The 19,318-nt window shown below is 31.9% G+C and overlaps 1 protein-coding gene across 1 annotated transcript; it reads left to right on the forward strand.

Annotated features, from left to right (window-relative positions):
- Nucleotides 1-1,870: 1,870 nt before the first annotated feature.
- Nucleotides 1,871-8,532, forward strand: LOC132747189 (uncharacterized). Its single transcript, XM_060736521.1, has 5 exons — nt 1,871-2,169; nt 2,671-2,759; nt 2,971-3,036; nt 3,232-3,341; nt 3,713-8,532. Exons 3-5 carry the CDS (start codon nt 3,032-3,034, stop codon nt 7,993-7,995), a joined length of 4,398 nt encoding a protein of 1,465 aa, XP_060592504.1. The 5' UTR covers nt 1,871-2,169; nt 2,671-2,759; nt 2,971-3,031; the 3' UTR covers nt 7,996-8,532.
- Nucleotides 8,533-19,318: the final 10,786 nt, after the last annotated feature.

A 19,318-nucleotide genomic window follows, 5' to 3' on the forward strand; every position in this document is an offset into this window, starting at 1 on the left:
GGTCCGGTACTCGTGCATGTGCAACATAGGGCTTGGTTGGTACTTGGAAAAAATACTTGAATTTGTAATAATAAGTATTTGCATTTAATATTTTAAAATGCTTATGAATGAAATATTGGTACAAAATGGAAGGGACTTCTAAGGCTAGGAGGGGTCACTGGATTTCAAATGATGGTGTCCCTTTAAAAAAGGATCTCGTAAAATTTAGTCTAGATAGAAACAATATTATTAAAATGTTAGTGTCGACTCCGTCACAGTTAAGTTATTCAACAATAACAACTATACACATCCATAAGGTCAGCTAAAGTGCCTAATAGTGGGCGTAAATTCTAGAAAATGTCGCAAATTAAACTGACAAAAACTATCGCGAAATTACATGGCAAAGGCAAAAACAAAAAATAAATGACGTTTACACTTACCTACACACACAATAAATGTGTAAGGATATAATATGAAAGTTCGTTATACGAAATTGTCGTTAAATGTTCCGAATTGAAATGAAATATTGTTTTCGTGTACAATTTTACAATTTAACGTTTCAATACACAATTTGATTTTAAGCGGCAGCGGAAATCACGTCTGCGCATGCTCGAAATAAATTTTTCATCAAATGCTGATTTTAATAAATTATTTCTGAATTAAAATAGTCTAAAAACACATTTTAATATTTAGATTATAAAAATTAAAACCAATATAAAAACTAAACAAATTAATTTCTCGCACCTGCTCAGGCATGCTAATATTTTATTGGGTTGCCCAAATGGGACCCATATGGGTCCCTCATGGCTTGTATAAATGTTAATGCTACGATTTTTATAAAAGATAATAGCAATTTATGCCAAGGTGGTCACACTATAGCTCAAAGTAAACAAGTTCTAAAGAAATAAATAAACGAAAAATCGTTTTTCCTTATAGTGCTGTAATATGGGACCCATATGGGTCCAATATGGGCGTACCCAAATGGACTTGCCCATATTGGTCCCATATAGGTCCAATATGGGCATACCCATATGGGCTTGCCTAGATATAGCCCATATGGGTCCCATATATGCATGTTTGCTGGGATATCATACAAGAAAGGAAAATTGCTTTCTTATATATTTTATTATGCTTATGTATTATTTATTCATTGCATGACAAATATGTAAAATAAATGGTTGCAATCAGAAAATCAAGTGGCGAAGGTTGTATTTCAATAAAAATGTGATATTTTAAGGTAATGAAGGGTTTATTTCGAGAAAGATAACTAATAAGAAGCTCAATAAGATAAGTAAGATATTATAAAGATAACAGTTGCTCAGCGTTTAACCATTTATTATACTGAATCAAATAATAACATAAGCAATAATTATGATAAACAACTTATAGTCATCATATTTTATTACAATGGGATTCAAAACTGATGCTAGTTTGAAATGTTAAACGAGTTTACGTCGTAAGGCAAATTAATTGGAATTAATTTTGCGGAACTTGTTTAAAGAGTGAAAAACTTAACGATTTGTCTTATTTTCAGAATTGTACATACTTTTCTTTCATTTTCAAAAACATCACCCAAATATTAAACATAATACAATATTATGCATAGATCATAAGACAGACACTATAATATCTCTCATTATAGATTACACATATGCTTTTAACCACAGAGAAAAAAAATGGTGACCTTTTGAAATAATGTGCATTTTATCCATTTTATAAGATCTTATGTTTATCTGCTCGGTTAATAATTTTATCACAACGAGAAGGTAGGCTTAACAACTCTTTTTCTCAGTTCATTGTAACGTCATTACAATGGAAAATTTCCTGATCCTATAGTTTATGTGTGAATAGATTATCTTTGAAACATTTATCACCAGAAATTTATTAGGCCAGTCATAATAACAATTCTGGTAAAACTAATTCCTTCACAAATGTTTTTGTGCTTAAATTAATTATATATGGTATCTACATTTTGAGAAAAAAGTCCTCAAAAAAATTCCTTGCACAGTCCTTGAAAATCAATCTCAAAGTTAAGTAAAAGTCACAACTAAATCGTGTCTCTTACAGTACACCATATTTTTATTCTATGTACTTCCGGTCGTTACCGGTGTCGATGTCAACGTTCAAGGTTGTTTATGTTTTCGGTAAAATATCAGAAATAACTACAATTCCAGGCTTTCTCATGCAAAGGTAAGAAATTTTAGTCATTTTTATAGTCAAATATGTATATTTTCAGCGGAAAATGATGTTTATATACGAAAATAATTGCATTACATCGGAGCGATTTTGCACATGACAAAACGTGTCATACAATTTCGCGATTTTAATCTGAATTTTTGTTTAAATAAGTATTAAACATTTATTTATCATTTGATTATTGTTGGAGAATGTTTTCTATCGAAGAGTTATTTAAAATCACATAGGAATTTGCTTAAAATATTGCCGATTTATATAGAAATTTGTATATATATAACCCTTCTCGAATTTTTTATTGTACGGAAGCGCGTTGTGGTCAAAATCACGAAAAGTGTTGTTTTTTTATTTTTTTTATTTTTTTCTCATATTTCAAGGAGTTGACACGTTATAATTGTAGATAAGGCAAAATAAATTATTTAAAATGTTTACTTCTTGTGAAAAATGTATTTTGTAATAACTTAGGGTTGTCTTTTAGACATCATGTTTATATTTCAGCATAAAACAGATAACGTGAGCATGCATGGTGCTAATCAAGCTAAAATGGTAAACTAAGAAGAAGAAAATTGCAAGTTATATATTTGATGGTAATTGATTCTATATTATTCATTCTTTTTTATGCTTTTTTTTAAAAGTTCATATTATAGGAACATTATGTTGATATCGATTTGCAATTTTTTATTTTTATTGTATCAAACGAGGTAATATTTGAACATTCTCAAATGCGATTGATAAAAATGTTGTGGATAGTACATACAAAAAATTATTATAGTCAATACATTTAACTTTATATTTCAGTTATCAGTCATACCTGCATATGTTAATGATGTGAATGTGACATTAACCAAGAGTACGTAAAATGAGGTAAGAAAATAGTTGTTTGGTATTTTATTTTAAAACATTATTTTAAATCTCCAAAATATATAATAATGCATTATTTTTGATATTTGAAAACTTGTTTAATATCAAATCATTGTACCCCTTTCAGTGTCAAAGCTGATTATTTTCGTTTAATGTCTGCCTTGAGTAAATTAACCTTTTGCACTGTTATTATTTCAGCATTGAAGGGACAGTTCTTTGTGTCCTTTGTAACAAGGCAGATGGTGGCGAAACATCAACACTGAGGGAGAAAGGGTGTGAAGGGTTAATGACAGCAAGTAAACTGAGAGGTAACTGAACTGAAAAATACGAACTAATTAGAGAAACAACGGGATGCATAACATGGGGACAAACACTCTGTTGCAGGCTCAGTCCGATTAAGCTTGTGTTTATGGTTGATCACTAATTTTCATTTTTCTAAATAATATATGAATATAAGACAGAAATGTATGAGTCATTTGCACATGTTATATGTAATTCAATAGTATCTAAATAAATATGTGTAGTAAATTTTCCAAAACGAGACAACAGCTTGCAAATATTTACCAAACAAAGGATGCAATGATACTGATTTAATGGTTGATATTTAGAAATAGTAAATATCGCAATACTAAATACTGTTTCTTTTAGTTTAGAGGATTCCTTTATATCTTATCTTCAGGAGATGAGCTAAACGTAGTTCCTGGGATGGTTGTACATCAAGAATGCAGAAGAAAATATTGCCACCCGAACAGTCAGCGAACCGTACAATGCAACGAAACTCAGATATCAAGCCCAAGTACAAGACAATCTTGTAAAAGTCGCTTTGACTTTCAAACTAACTGTTTGTTTTGTGGCAGCAATGCAAAGTTCAAAGACCGTAAAAAGGGTTATGGTGTGTTTCCTGTTAGAACTTTAGAATTTCAGTCTAGTATTAAAGATATTTGTAAAAAACGATGTGATGAGTGGGGTAAAATTGTATTGGGGCGCATTGAGTTTGCACAGGATCTCCCGGCTGTTGAGGCAAGGTACCATCAGACATGTTGTGCTAATTTTAGGTCAGGATGTAATATTCCTGTATGTAAGCAGGAGCTTCTAGAACCAAGCAAATGTAAGAAAGGTAGACCTACAAATGTACTTGCTGATAATGCATTTTCTGAAGTTATCAAATATTTTGAGAGTAATGCTAATGAACAAATGTCTTTGTCTGACCTTGTTAATGAGATGGAAAAACTTTGTGGTACAGAGGCCTATAGTAGCGTTTACATGAAGAAGAAACTTCTAGAACATTTTGGAGATAGTATCATGATATCTGAATTAAATGGGAAACCAAATGTTGTGACATTTAAAAGTAACGCTCATGGTATTCTTCATTCTTTCTATCACAGAAACGAGAACCATGACTGTGAGTCAGAAACAAGGGCGATTATAGAAACGGCTGCTAAGCTTATTCTTAATGACATAAAATCAATAGAAAAGAGTATTGAAGAATATCCAACTTCATCCGATATAATGAGCAAGGACAAAAACAGACAGTATGTTCCAAATAGTCTGGAGTTGTTTTTAAAGCTTATCATTGATAATAAATCATATGAGTTAAAGACGTTATCAATAGGACAGGCAATTGTTCAATCGTCAAGACCCCGTGGAATTATTTGTCCCCTCCAGATTGGATTAGGAGTACAAATGCACCACCAGTTTGGTTCACGATTTTTGATTGACACGTTGAGTAGTCTTGGTTTCTGTTCTACCTATCAAGAAGTTCAAAGATTTGAACGGTCTTCAGCTTCATCTCATGGAACACAAATAGATAAAATGAACGATCAGTTTATACAGTTTGTCGCAGACAACGTTGACCATAACACTGGAACACTTGACGGACATGGGACATTTCATGGGATGGGTATCGTGGCTGCAGTTACCCCAAAGTTAGAACAGAAAAAAATTATTCCAAGATGTCTGATTACAAATGATGATCTTGTTGAAATAGGAAAAATTAATATTCATTTCTACAGGCAGCAAAGTAACAATATGGAAAGAATGGTGTTTAAAAAGATGGCCGAAATAATAAATGAACCGTTTGAGCCTCTTGATTTTGTGATAAAAGTTGCACGTCCTCTAAAAATGCAAGCACCTAGCTGGTCAGGACTTATGCAGATGGTAAGAACAGGGTCATATCCGGGTCAATCAAGTGTTGTGATGATGCCTATGATAGATCTCAATCCAAGTGACATGGCATGTGTCTATTCAACTTTGAAATTTGTGGCATTGCAGAGTAGCCGTGTTAATTCAGCACCTATAGTTACATTTGACCAGCCATTGTATTGGAAGGCGTTGAATATCATCACGAACGAGCCTGAAGGAAGTGACATTAAACATGTTATTGTGAGACTTGGGGCTTTCCATACACAAATGAGCTTTCTTGGGAGTATAGGCCGACTAATGGAAAACACAGGACTAGCTGAGCTATTAGCAACAGTCTATGCTCCTAACACGGTGGGAAACATGCTAAGTGGAAAGGCAGTTAGTAGAGCAATCAGAGGACACTTTCTTGTTGATGATGCTTTGAATATCATACTGGTAGAGAAAATCTTTCCAACACTGTTAATAACAGATACTGACCTAAACAATAATGATGAATGTGTAACAGCTGACCCTGAATACAAAAATATCCAAGTAGGTGACACTAAGCATGTAACAAATATCTTTGAAGGTATCTTAGCCAATCAGATAAATCTGGAAGAAATAAGTGTGGACACAACTGTTTTGGAGATGAACCAAATGTTTAAAAATGCCAAATGTAGGCTTGCTATTGAAAACAGAACTGCAAGGCTATGGTTACAATATATGGATATGATTGCCATTTTAAAGAAATTTATAGCTGCAGAAAGAATGGGTTTATGGAATAACCACTGTGAATCGATGCAGAAAATGTTACCCTTCTTTGCTGCATCAGGACATAATTTGTACCTGAAATCTGGATACGTGTACCTTCAAGATATGTTTGACCTGAAAGATACACATCCAAATGTATATCAAGCCTTTTGTGAAGGACACCATGTGATTAGACGAAGTGATAGATACTGGGCAGGATTATCGTCAGACCTTATTATTGAACAAGTACTGATGAGGAGTGTTAAGTCAGTTGGAGGTATGACGAGAGGTCGAGGTATGACAGAGGCTCAGAGAGCACAGTGGCTCCTTTCAATGCCTGCGTGTGCTGACATCAACAACGCAATGCAAGACTTCACGGGGCAAAAGTATGAAAGCAATGAACAACATAAAGATTGTACTGAAGCTAGGATAAGCAGAGATGAAAAGGATAGAAGAATATTCTTAGAATTTCTAAAAGAACGCAACCCTTTTTCGAATCAACAGTGTTTACGAAATATTGAAACTGGAGCTGTTGCTGAGGCTAGTGTTAATGTCGACCGAGCCGTAGATATTGGGCAAAGGATTTTAGAAGAAATGACAGGAAAGAATGTTCAAGAATATACCTTCAAAAGAAACCGACAGGCCATTACACTTGGTACAAAAAACAGTATAAAAGTTGGTGGAGAAGATATACATGTTGACCCACAATTATTATTCCAGCGGTTATTGACAGTTGCTGATGATTCAGTGGACAGAATTGAAGAAGTATTTTCCTATGAGCTTTGTGGTCATCCTTCTTCACTATTTGACTCATCCGGTCTATTGCGAGAGGCACAAAAGCCAGCGTTGGCTAACGCAATTTGGGAACTCGGACAATGCGGAGCAACACAAGTGCCAAATGACGATGTATGTTACGTCCTGGACGGAGGGTCGTTAGTACAGAGGTTACCTTGGAGATATGGATCGACTTTCCATGATATTTGTAATCAATATGCAACAATGGTGCAGCTACATTATGGCTGTGCTTACATTGTATTTGATGGCTACGTAAACGGTCCTTCTACTAAAGATGTGACACATGAACGCCGGAGAAAAGGAGTAATTGGCACAAAGGTCAACTTTGATGCAAGAACACCTTTCAAAACCAAAAAAGAAGTATTCCTCTCTAATTATGAAAACAAACAGAATTTCATCAACTTATTAGGGACGTATCTAACAGACAGGAAATGTCATGTATCAAATGCCTCAGAGGATGCAGATCTTCAAATCGTTCAGACTGCAATTATGAAAGCAAATGACAAAACGACAGTAGTTATAGGTGAAGATACAGATATATTGGTTCTGCTATGCTATCATGCTAATACTTCCAAAGAAAACATATTTTACAGATCCGACACGAAGACCAACATTAAGAAGAAGAAGATTTGGGACATCAAGAAAACAAAAGCAGTCCTTGGTAGTGATACGTGCAAACGTTTACTCTTTATTCATGCTTTTTCTGGGTGCGATACCACTTCGAGGTTGTACGGCATTGGAAAAAGTGTGGTGTTGAAAAAAGCAATCACTGATGCTCATTTCCAAAGGCAAGCAGATATATTTCATGCTAATTCTACCCATGATGAAATAGAAGCAGCTGGAGAACAAGCATTGATATGTATATATAACGGAATATTTGGTGAAGGATTAGATACCCTCAGGTATAAAAAATTTATTCATAAAGCAAACACTGGAAACACTGTGGTTCAAGTTCAAACATTGCCACCTACAAAAGCAGCCGCAAAGTTCCATAGTTTTCGAGTTTACTTGCAAGTTCAGAATTGGATCGGAAGAGACCTAAGTGTTTTGTTTTGGGGATGGGCTAAGAATAGCTTGGATTCAAGACTGATTCCTATCCAAACATTAATGCCTGTTGCTCCAGAAAGACTTCTAAAAGTTATAAGATGTTCATGCAGGGTCAACTGTGATACTAAAAGGTGCACATGCAGAAAACATGGACTATCATGCTCTATGTGTTGTTCAGAATGCCAGGGTACTGGCTGTAGTAATTCGCATACTATTGACTACGAAAGTCAGACTACGGAAGAGACTTAGATGAATTCTGAGTAATCTGAGTGAATAAATCAGGCATTTCCGATTAGGAATACTAGACAAGTATTAACAACAGTTGTATATTTTGCTTTTTTCAGTCACATTTTATGCATTTCCAGTCACATTTTATGCACTGTACAATTTTGACTATATTAGGGAAAAAAGAGTTGGTAATCATCTTAATGTATCACTTCTATAATGTAATGATTGTTGTAATGTGTTGTAATGAATATTTGTACATTTAAAAGTTATAAATGTGTGTTGTAATGAATGTTTGTACATTTAAAAGTTATTAATGTGCACTATTTAAAATGTTATTAAAAAGGAATAGTGATATATCGGCATATGAGTACGTAAATGCATTTTGTAAAAAAATAGCAACAAAACAGACCTGTTGTTTCACACATGTATAATATATTGAAATTATTAACTATAGAATCATTGAAGAATGTTTCAGACATCTTGGTGAATTATACTGCTTATTTATAGATTATTTCATGGTACCTTACAAAAATCTTAAAAAAATAGTTTTATCATTAGTGGGTGGGGTATTACTTTATACTAGTCTGAATGACAAATATATGATTTATTCATTGTTGCAAATTTTGTAATATTATTAACTTTATTTTAAATGTTTTATTTTAAATAAAATCATGTACGTGTACAAATGTGTTACTTTATTTAACTATAAATGACCACAATATCCATAAAACTACTAAGTCTTATTTCATAGATTTCACAAATTGAAAAATTATATGGTTTAAAAACATGGCATTTTGAGCAACTTATACTTCAAATTTTTTTGAGGACTTTTTTTCTGTAGTAACACATATATTGTAGATTACAAATATGAAATTATCTTTTATGAAGGAATTTGTTTTAGGTTGAGTCTATTTTTTGGCTAAAATGCCTGGCCTATATATGGGAACTCTTTATACAATCTTTTAATTTATTGAGCCCGTAAATGGACGGCAGTGAATATGCATGCCACTGCATTCCGGTTTTTAATTGTAAGAAATTTTTGTATTAAATATGAAAGTTGTGTATTGAAGTTTTAGTGCAAACAGTGTATCGTTCAAATAAAAATAAACACTGTATCATAAACTAGTTTATTTTGAAATTTCATGAATATTCATATGGTAAGACACATTATAAACTCTTTTTAATTCTTAATCATTGAATATGACTTATCATATTATGACTTGCTGGGTCATATGGGGGTTGCTTTCATTGAACGCCGCCTTTCCTTGTTGATCTTGTTTATCATATTTTATGACGGTGCCAATAGGAAGGAATGAAGGACATTGCAGTGTATTAATAGACGCAATAGAATCAAGCTTAGAATTGTCAACAAAATGTTTTGTTCTCATTGCTTTAAAGTGATTTTCCTTTTTCTAGTGTTTGTTACCCTTTTTGACCTGACACGGTTTCTTTATACAAACGATCGGATTATTAGTAATTCTTAGTTCCTTGTAAATAACACTCTGTGTTAATCAATAAACGAAATAATTTCACTGAATGTAACATAAATTGACTCCTTCATTAATTAATGTGATTAAAAGACATTCTTAGACAATAAGTATGTAAAATTGCTAAACTATAACAGAAAACATAGTTTTGAAAAGCAAATTAAAAATATAAATTCGCGTGTGCTTTTCTGATTGATACAGTTGTCAGAGTGAGAATACAGCATCAACTAGAATGACACAGTTATGAGTATAGCTTACAAATAAACATTGACTTTTTTCATTTTACATGTATACCTTATCTTTAAAAGGTCAATAAAACTTTAAACAATACTAAGTGAAATGCCTTAACTTTTAAATAGACAACACACAAGCTTAAATGTCCACCAGATAGGTTAAAATAATAAATGTAATTTATAAATATATAATTATAAAATGAAACAACTGTTCAACAGTATGAAGAGCCGTGTTTATTAAAATTGTCACTCCGTCACGTTGAATATTTGATTGAATAACAAGATCATGGAATATACTTAAACTTTTTAATGAAAATGTTGCAAATATATTTATGTTGTTACAAAGACAATACATACCAACACATACCTATCGCATATTTCACATCTTTCATCCATATATGTCACATTAATAACTGAGTCATAGATAACATGTTAAACATATGGTTCCAGTTTTGTTTGTTTTATTTTCTTAACGTGTGTAAAAGGTGAGTAAATGTTATCAAAGCAGATCAATCTCTCAGATTTTAGATGACAATTTTGAAATGTGATAACATTCGGCTATATTTTGCTTTTTGTTTTTGCTCTAATTGTTTTAGTCATCGTTGTATACATTTGTATATGTTCGTACAATTAGGTTTGAAAGTCACTGTTCTTGATTTACGGGTTTTCCTTATTCTAGCTTTACCTTAGAACGCCGCAGGTGTTGTAAAACATGTCTCTTATTACGGCATTTTATCATTTCTTTATTACTACATTTGATAAAAAAAAAAAAATTTGGCTTGATTTTGTGTTTAGCAATGTGTTTCGTAATCTTTGTTAGTATGAACCTTATGATATTAAAATGAAAGTGTTATTCTTTTTTGATACGGGGTTTGTAAAAAAGTAAAAGGACTGCAGCTCTATTAGTACTGTCCACATTTATTCTGGCCGAAAGCGGTCTAACATCAGATTGACTTTGAATACCGGTATAAGAAGAGCTTTCTTTTGGTCATTTTAGAATTACAAAATGAAATCTGGTAATCTAATTGCCATTCTAAAACAAAATGTAAAGATGGTTAAGGATGTTTAAAATATAATGTACAGGATAGTCTTTCAACTGTATAGGATAGTTCAGACAGCTGCGTAGTTGTTGGCGTTAGATACCGAAACACGATAGGCTCGTTTAGAAACACATACATCTTAAAATGTTCCATTTTTCAAGATTAATAAGCCTACAAGAAAATTACTTTGTCATTGTTGTGCAAGCTATGCTAACATTTCTATATATCTTTGCATGGAAAAGTAAGAACTAACATATAAATATTAACCAGTTTTACTTCAAACGAGTATCTTTGTTTAAAGATTCTTCTTGTTTATTCTACGAACACAGTTATACAAGAGATAAATATCTAAATATCCTCTACATACATGGCAAAATTCATGCAATATGTTTACAGATAACAACTATGTGAAAACTTAAAAAGACAAGGGATACGCGACCCGACGCCGCTAATAATATACAATAAATGACGTTCATGACGTCGCAAATGGATAAATGGATACAAATTCCGACAAACTACACAATAGGTAGGCATTTAAGTCGTAATATATTTAAAGATGTCAAATGAATGGATATGGTTGCACATGCCTTTGTGATGTCCTTTTGAAACATAATGTAAATCTATAGCATTAAGAAAGAAACAAACACCAAAGCAAAAACAATTTAGTTACCTTAATAAACAAATATTTATAAAAAATATTAATGATGTGCATTTCTGTGAAATATTGAGACTTCGCCTTTTTAGCGGTTCTTACAAATATTATTTATGTGACTGGATTGGATTGGATCGTGTTTCCAAAAACGGAGCCAATAAATTTTGTGAAATATTCCCCAAATTGTAACTATATATGGAATCCTGTGGTAATATGGTTCTATTCTTATCTTCTTCATGAATTATCAAGACGGGTAATTATAAGATATAAATTCCGTAAAGTTCTGAAGCTACTAATAAATGGAACACAAGATAATATCTACTTCTCAACATACGTTTATGTTAAGGTATTAAAAAACGGGACTGCAACATTGAACCAAATACACTTTTAATAATGTTATCAATGATGTAATTTGGAGGGTATCGTGTAATGGCTATCTTGATGATGGTCAAATGAGTTACTAATGGAGAAACTTATGTTTATTAAATTAAATTAAGCTTTATTAAATCCATAACATCTTTAACATGATTATATATAAAAACTGTGTCAAAGTCAAACGAGATAATGATGTAATACAATATTGAGAATAACAGTAACTGGTGTATATATGACAAAGAAGGTATAGAATATATATCAGTATCATTTAAATGAAATTCTTGACATAAAAGACAATAAATTTAACATTTTTTCCATTTGTCATTTGATGTTGAATGCAGCTGGGTAAGTTTAAACTAAACACAGATGGTCGTTCATAATAATATCTATCAATGTTACGTTTTCTTATAAGTCGGTAGCAGATACACACACATATCATATGAAATTCAACATGAATGTCTCTAGATAGACATATATTGCATGTTTTTTCACCTCTTTCAATTCTATTCTGACCATATCGTCCGGTTTAAATCCTGGATATCCTAAATTTGATAAGAACATATCTTAATTTTTTCTAAATAAAATACTCAAGAACTCCGCATATTCAAAATGGTGCTTTAAATGCTTATATAAATGTAATATTTGATTGCTTCCTAAATCGATACTCCAATAGTGTGTGGATGTATCAATCAGTCTTTGTCTGAACAGAGATATGAAGTGGGTCATATATTTTCTGTTAACGGTGTTTCAAACACGTATCCAAAACCATGTTCACATAATAACTTCTTTACTTCTGAATCCTAGTTAATCTTATTCTAACCTTAATCCTCTAATAACAGTTATTATACAATTACTAGTATTTATGATCTTAAGCAAATTCTTGACCACTTTAACGCACCTGTTTACATACAATGGATATCGTCCTTTATATCCATAATTATATAGCTTCACTACTGGACGATAATTTTACATTTAGAATTCTTTGGAAAATGCACCCTCTCAATGTCTTTGTTTTCAGTAAATCCGGGGACTTCAAAAAAGTAACTTAAAATTGTGGAAACAAATGAATCAAATAAACTCAATATTATCTTTGAGGTAAAATCTCAAGTTTTAGTATTATTAATTAAACAGAATTACAGAATCTATTACCGCGAAAATAAGATCATCATAACAATACGGGTTATCGCAGTAATTCTCACTTTCTGGATCAATTGTAAATGTTGTTAATGCTATCTGATAAGTTCCTGAAATAATCACAAAATTCCTGCATAGATTTTCGTTTAGTTGTGTTTTTATTCTTTGAAAAGTATTTCCAGACATCGCACGGCCTTTTACGTTAACACCTATTGCGTTTTACTTTTATCCAAGATTTATATTGTCTCTTTTTTAACATTAACTGGTGTCTATTTTCATTTGTATTCACTTCATTTAATACTCGTAATGCTTCCAAATACTTTTAACTTTTATTCTCTGCACAAATCATCAAACCCATCTGCCTTTTTCATCACTTGTGTAGTGTCAAAGTGTATATTTTGGTTCCGCATGGTTAATTACGTGTGGAACAATGGTTTAACCTCTTCGTTTATTATTTGTGCGAATCTGTCAACCATTTCATTTACTTTCATGCTATCTAATACTTCCTCTTAATAACTTATTAAATAATTTAATTCAGACAATATGGTGATCAATCCTCTGCTTATATTATCTCTTTTTTCTGCAGACCATTTCGTTGACTGTAAAGATTTTAAATTGCTACTATCTCGTGTTATAGTGTTGGTTGAAATAGTAAATTCTATCATTGTATGGTCTGAGAATGCCGGTATATTAAAATCAGAAATGTTACACGTTTAAATGTATATAAAATTGCACTGTTGAGCAAGAAGGTAATCTATTACAAAACACTCATTGTATCCTAAATAATTATATAATTATACGATCCTGTCGATTCTAATCGACCGTTACATATTCTTAAACCGGTCGCTTTGCACATGTGTAATAACTTTAAACCGTAAGGATTAAACTGTGTATCCATTAACTGCGATCAAGCGGGATGTCTGGGACGTAGTCACCTCCGTCCAATTCGACTATTTAAATCTTACGAAACCGATATCGTTCTTTGATGACTAAAAAGCTTATAGCATTTTCTAAAATGTCAAATAAATTTTGGTAACATACATTATAAGCAGACGAATTTTGTCCTAATATATATAAGTAGCACATAGATATATGTCTTTATCTAACATAAAGAATGATTTATCTAGCTTTAGCCATATGATTGTGTCAAAGTGATTTCTAATTATTGAAATTTCATTCGCTATATAGTCTCTGTAAAACAACATAATACCACCACTATTTCGACTGCCTTTCTGTTTTCAAATGTGCGGTAGAAATTGTGCGATACATATCCTTTAATTTTATATAACTATCTTAAGATGTTCATTAGTCTAAAAAAATCATAATTAGAATCTATATTACAGAAGTCTTCGTCCTCTCCTTTCTCTTTAGATAAGTCGTTACAGTTCCATACAGCAATTGAAACTACACCTTCTTTTTAGTCCCCCGGTAACATCCGATACACACTTTAACATCCAAGATAAGTTTGTTATATGCTTCCTTTTATGCCCCTCGAGCCCTTTTCATAATTGTAACAAATGATTTCCTTTGTGAATCAACTTCCGGCGAATATTATTCATGCATGAATAGTCCAAATTCTCTAGGATTGACATTATCTTTTAATGACTTTACGTAGTTTTTTTGTTTGTTTTAAGATTGCTGAAAGTAACTACGTAATTATTTGACTAACTTTGTCTCTGAACGCACATTCGTCTATCACCCACTATTTCTAGTGTCTCCCTTCTTTCCTCAGAGATCGTCAAATCGTACTGGAAAGTTTTTTTTCATATAACCAAGTGTCTAGTCCGCAGTTTATTCCTTTGTTTCTGTGATCCCTCCAACGATCAAATTACACATCATGAACTCAGCTTGGATATCTATAATTTCTTGTTTTCGGACTTGAAATTGATACCTCCTCTTTTGTTTTATCAAAATTAAAATCATGTAATTCCACCATGTCCTCAAAGGAACTTAATGTATCCTCTCTTTTAACAACTCCATAACTTATTGAGTTTATCATCCAGTTTGGTAACCCTTTTCCTCGACCGATTCTAATTTATTGAGTCTAGGTAAACATAATGACAACCCCGGGCAAGACTGAAAAAACAATAATTCAAATTACATTAAAATCCGAACGGTGTTAGCTATCTTTAAGAATCACACTATAGCACACATATTTTGGTGTGCTTTAATTACTGATTGTTATATGAATTTTACTGTAAATAGAGAAAAACAAAGAAAGCCCAACACGGCAAAAACTGCAAAATGTTGCAGGCTCGGTTTGATTGGGCCTGTTTATGGACGGTAATGGAAAGTGCAAGTTACCGCCCACGCTCTAAAGTCATGATGAATCCTATTATTGCTTTGTACGTATTTCGTATGATAATTTTGGCAATGTATTTTTATTTTATAAATTCAAATGTATTACGTTTAACAATACAAAACAAGATATTGACTGAAACTTCTCTTTGTATAGCTGTTTGTAATTTACATATTATAAGACCTTTTTCTTCTTATTGCACTACATATTACCTCTCTAGCAGTTTATTTAGTTGTTTATGCCGAACCAGTCGACATTCTGCTTACAAATCACTTATTTACGAATTGCAAAGTCTTTTCTTGTAAATGAGTCCTAAATATTCAAATCAAGAATTAAGTCTTGTTTCCATGTATAGAAAAACAAAACAACATCCGATAAAAGGTTTTGCTCTAGATAAGGACACTATTGCATAATGCTGAAGCGAATTCAATTCATTGAATTAGCAATTTGATAACATTTCAAAGCGACTTATCTTTGCAAAATATTATTTCCATAAAAATCAATCACCAAAACCATATCAACATGTTGAAACAGAACTGAAAATAGTGCTTTTGCTAGTCTTGCAATCTACCAACTATCACAAGGCTTTAATCGTATCGATATTTATTTACGTCATAAGAGTATAAATTTATATAGGGTACCGACACAACTTGTGATGTGTATACAGAAATGCAAGGTACTACATCTAATGTATTTTGTCAAAAAAGAGGATTTTGTATTAAATTAAAAGAATATAAGTGACGTATGTTTGAATGTATACAACGGGTTGTTCAAATGCATTTCGATTTTATTAACGCAGATGTATTTCGTATCTGTATCTCCCATTGCTTTTTATATTGAAACACACTTGTTTAATTCTGCATTTAATTATAAATTACCAGCATTGAACAGAGAATGTAACATTTATCGTGTAATATTACACAATAAATATGTAAATTGACTTAATTGATAAACAGAACAATGGATGGATCATTAATACGAATGCGAAATAATTAACATTTACATAAAATAACTAAACACGTAATTAATTATCAAACATATCATAATTCTAACAATTTGTGTGGGGAAAATCGTTAAACAATAACACATTTATCGTTGTTTTACAACAGTGAGATTCAGAAATGATGTCGGTTCATGTAAAACGTGCCAATATCAATATGCAGAACAGTACAAGAAAAAAATATGTTAAGTCAAAGACACATTTTATCAAAAAAGATCCTGTATATAATAGGTATCTAGTGAATGAGGAAAACAAAAGTACAATATAACTATCAGATTATATTTAACTTTTAACAATAATGTTGTACTTTGTGTATAAGTCCTATACAATTTCGTTGTTGTGATATTTGTAAGATGTAGGAATATCTTGAGTATAAAATTATTAGACTTATTTGCCCGTTGTAACTGAAAAACTGTCCACACCTAGAAGACCTACAACAAGTGTTTGCTCTGTAAACTATTGTTATTATATAAGTTACGTTTACTAAATTTTAAAATGAGTCTTGAAATTGTCTCTGAACAACAACTTTGTCCTTGTCACAGAACTCTATGAAATTTATTTAATTTATGTGAGTTTCAGCTAGAAACATTCAAAATCAAAATATAATCTAATTTACTGACTGCTTCTTATTTGATACTTCATATACATGTAAACTTTAATTAATGTAAAAGTGTGATAGCTTAATTACTTTCATCCTGACAGAAATATTGAAATGCAATTTTGCATCAAATATTTGTATTTCTTGGCAATACAGCATTACCGATGAGAGATGAAATACCAGCGCGTTCGCATTTCATTTTTTGTTCAAACAGTCACATTTGTATTCACTGTAGGAACTTATCCCGATTGCCACTTCAAAAATACTTATGTTTTGATATTGTCCATCTGTAAAAATAAAATAGACAATGTTTTCAAATAGTCGTATCTATTTGATTTAGCTTGTAAACAATTTTGTCACGGAAAATTGGGACGGCCCTCATAAGTTATTTTTCAGAATTATTTTGTCCACAGTACTTGACAAGGCGTCGTAATTACGTATACTGATCTTCTGATCTTATTAAGTAAGGAGTACACGCATTTAATAACTACAATAGCTTTACGTATTGAAGGTAGCAGGAAACAGTTCATAAATAGTATAGAACTTATAAAATGTTTGATCTGTTTCAAAACAACACAAAGAATAAGATAACCTGGCCCCGTGTTCACAAAGATTTAAGGATCAGGATCAAGATCAGGATCAAATTTAAAAACTCCAATATTCTTCATTGTTTATCCTCAAAGATTAAGTATCTTATATTAATTTGATAAAACTAGACTTGCAATAGCAAGTTTATGAAATTTTAGAATAAAGTTATTGTCATTTTTGCAAGATACGGGCATTTTACAGTTGATCCAAATATTGATCCTGATCCTAAAATTGATCCTTATTTTGATCTGAAAATTTTTGTATTTGTTTTGTTTTTTGTTGATTTTATCCCAAAATAGTTTGGTTTCTATGCAAATCAGCAATATTTTACATTTTGAATATATACCATTCAATTCTATGAAAGCATGATTAATTTTAGTAACATAAAACAATGCAAATAAAATCAGGATCACTTGATCCTGATCCTGATCTTTTGTTAGTGAACACGGGGCCTGGTCGATTTGTAAATGAACTTATGCCGTTTTGTCTGAGGAATCACTTTGTTTCCAGATTACTATACTTCACAACAGCAGGTGTGTGGCAGCTGTTTAAAAGTTGCCCCGTACTTCACTTCAGTGTTGTTATATTTTTCTGGTCCTTCGGGATCATTTTTGCCAGCACTATTATATTAAGTGTTGAGAATTGAGTACCTCTCAAGCCGGTACTAGAGGGCGTGAGGGTTGTTATACTCATTCATTATCCTTCATGTACAGACTCAATCAACCCGAGTTGGCAATTTTCATGTAAATTTGTTGCGATTAATGCTTAATCCGAAGGATTACTTTGTTTCCAGATTATTATTGATAGGAGGTGCAATAAGTAATACTTTCGGTATCAGGTTACTAACATTTAATCATTTGTTGGTCAGGTTAAGAAACTACGTCTATTTTTAGTTCATTACAATTGACAATTTTAATATTGTTGAATGAGTCTCAGGTGTATAACTGGGTTTTCTCGTTTAAGGCACATGGCATATCTTTACAATTGCATCATTTAAAGATTTTGAACTCGTAAAAACACTTGAGATTTCTTTTTTCACAGCCTTTTTGTCAAAATTATTGAAACTGTTTAATTTTATTTAAATTTTAAAAACCCATTAAAGCTGCTGCAAAAAATCCCAAGAAACTCATCGCCCCCTAAAAAAAGGGTTTAAATAAAACCAAACCTAAAATCCCCTGTAGTAGTAGCCGCCCAAAAACATTTTTTATATAGTAGGCCAATTAAAGGGGAATGTATCAAATTTCCCGTGGGGAAAATTTTGTAATCGAAATCCTTAGTTTAACTAAATTTTTTTTTTTATGCACGGTTTTAATGCCCAATATCAATTTAAAACTTTTAAAAAATAAATTTTTATGAAAAAAAACTCGGGGCCACTATTCCATTCTGTAACAATTATGTTTGTAACGTTATAACAAATTTATATGCTAATTCCGCTACACCCTTCCCAAACGTTTCGGCCATTTATTTAAAAAACGATTATGAATTTTCAAGTAAATAAATCGGTAGTTGCAAAGATTATCCAACGTACGTCCCTAACGATGAAAAATATTAAAATCAGACGATCAGACCTCGACACGACTTCCTTGTGCCAGTAAGTGTTAACATGCTTATTTAAGTCCCCGTTCCTGACGTCCGATAACCTTGTTGCGAGATAAGTTTAAAATTTTTTATTTTGTATATTTTAACTTTCTTTATAAGTATCACAAAATTAATGTAATAAACACTCAATTTATTTTTATGTCCCTATGTATATATTATTGAACGACAATAATCATTTATAGATTAGTGGTCAAATTGAGTTGCAATGACGACGTCACCATGCAATACTTGATGCAGTGGAAGTGCGTGGACGGGTTTTTCCTTGAAATATCTTACACCAGGAAAAATGGCCTTGATGAACCTTGATGGACGCTAAATATAACATTAATGAAAGTAATA

The sequence above is a fragment of the Ruditapes philippinarum genome, unplaced genomic scaffold (assembly GCF_026571515.1).
Source record: "Ruditapes philippinarum isolate M1 unplaced genomic scaffold, ASM2657151v2 ctg2691_1_1_1_1, whole genome shotgun sequence".
In the NCBI taxonomy this organism is placed as follows: Eukaryota; Metazoa; Mollusca; class Bivalvia; order Venerida; family Veneridae; genus Ruditapes; species Ruditapes philippinarum.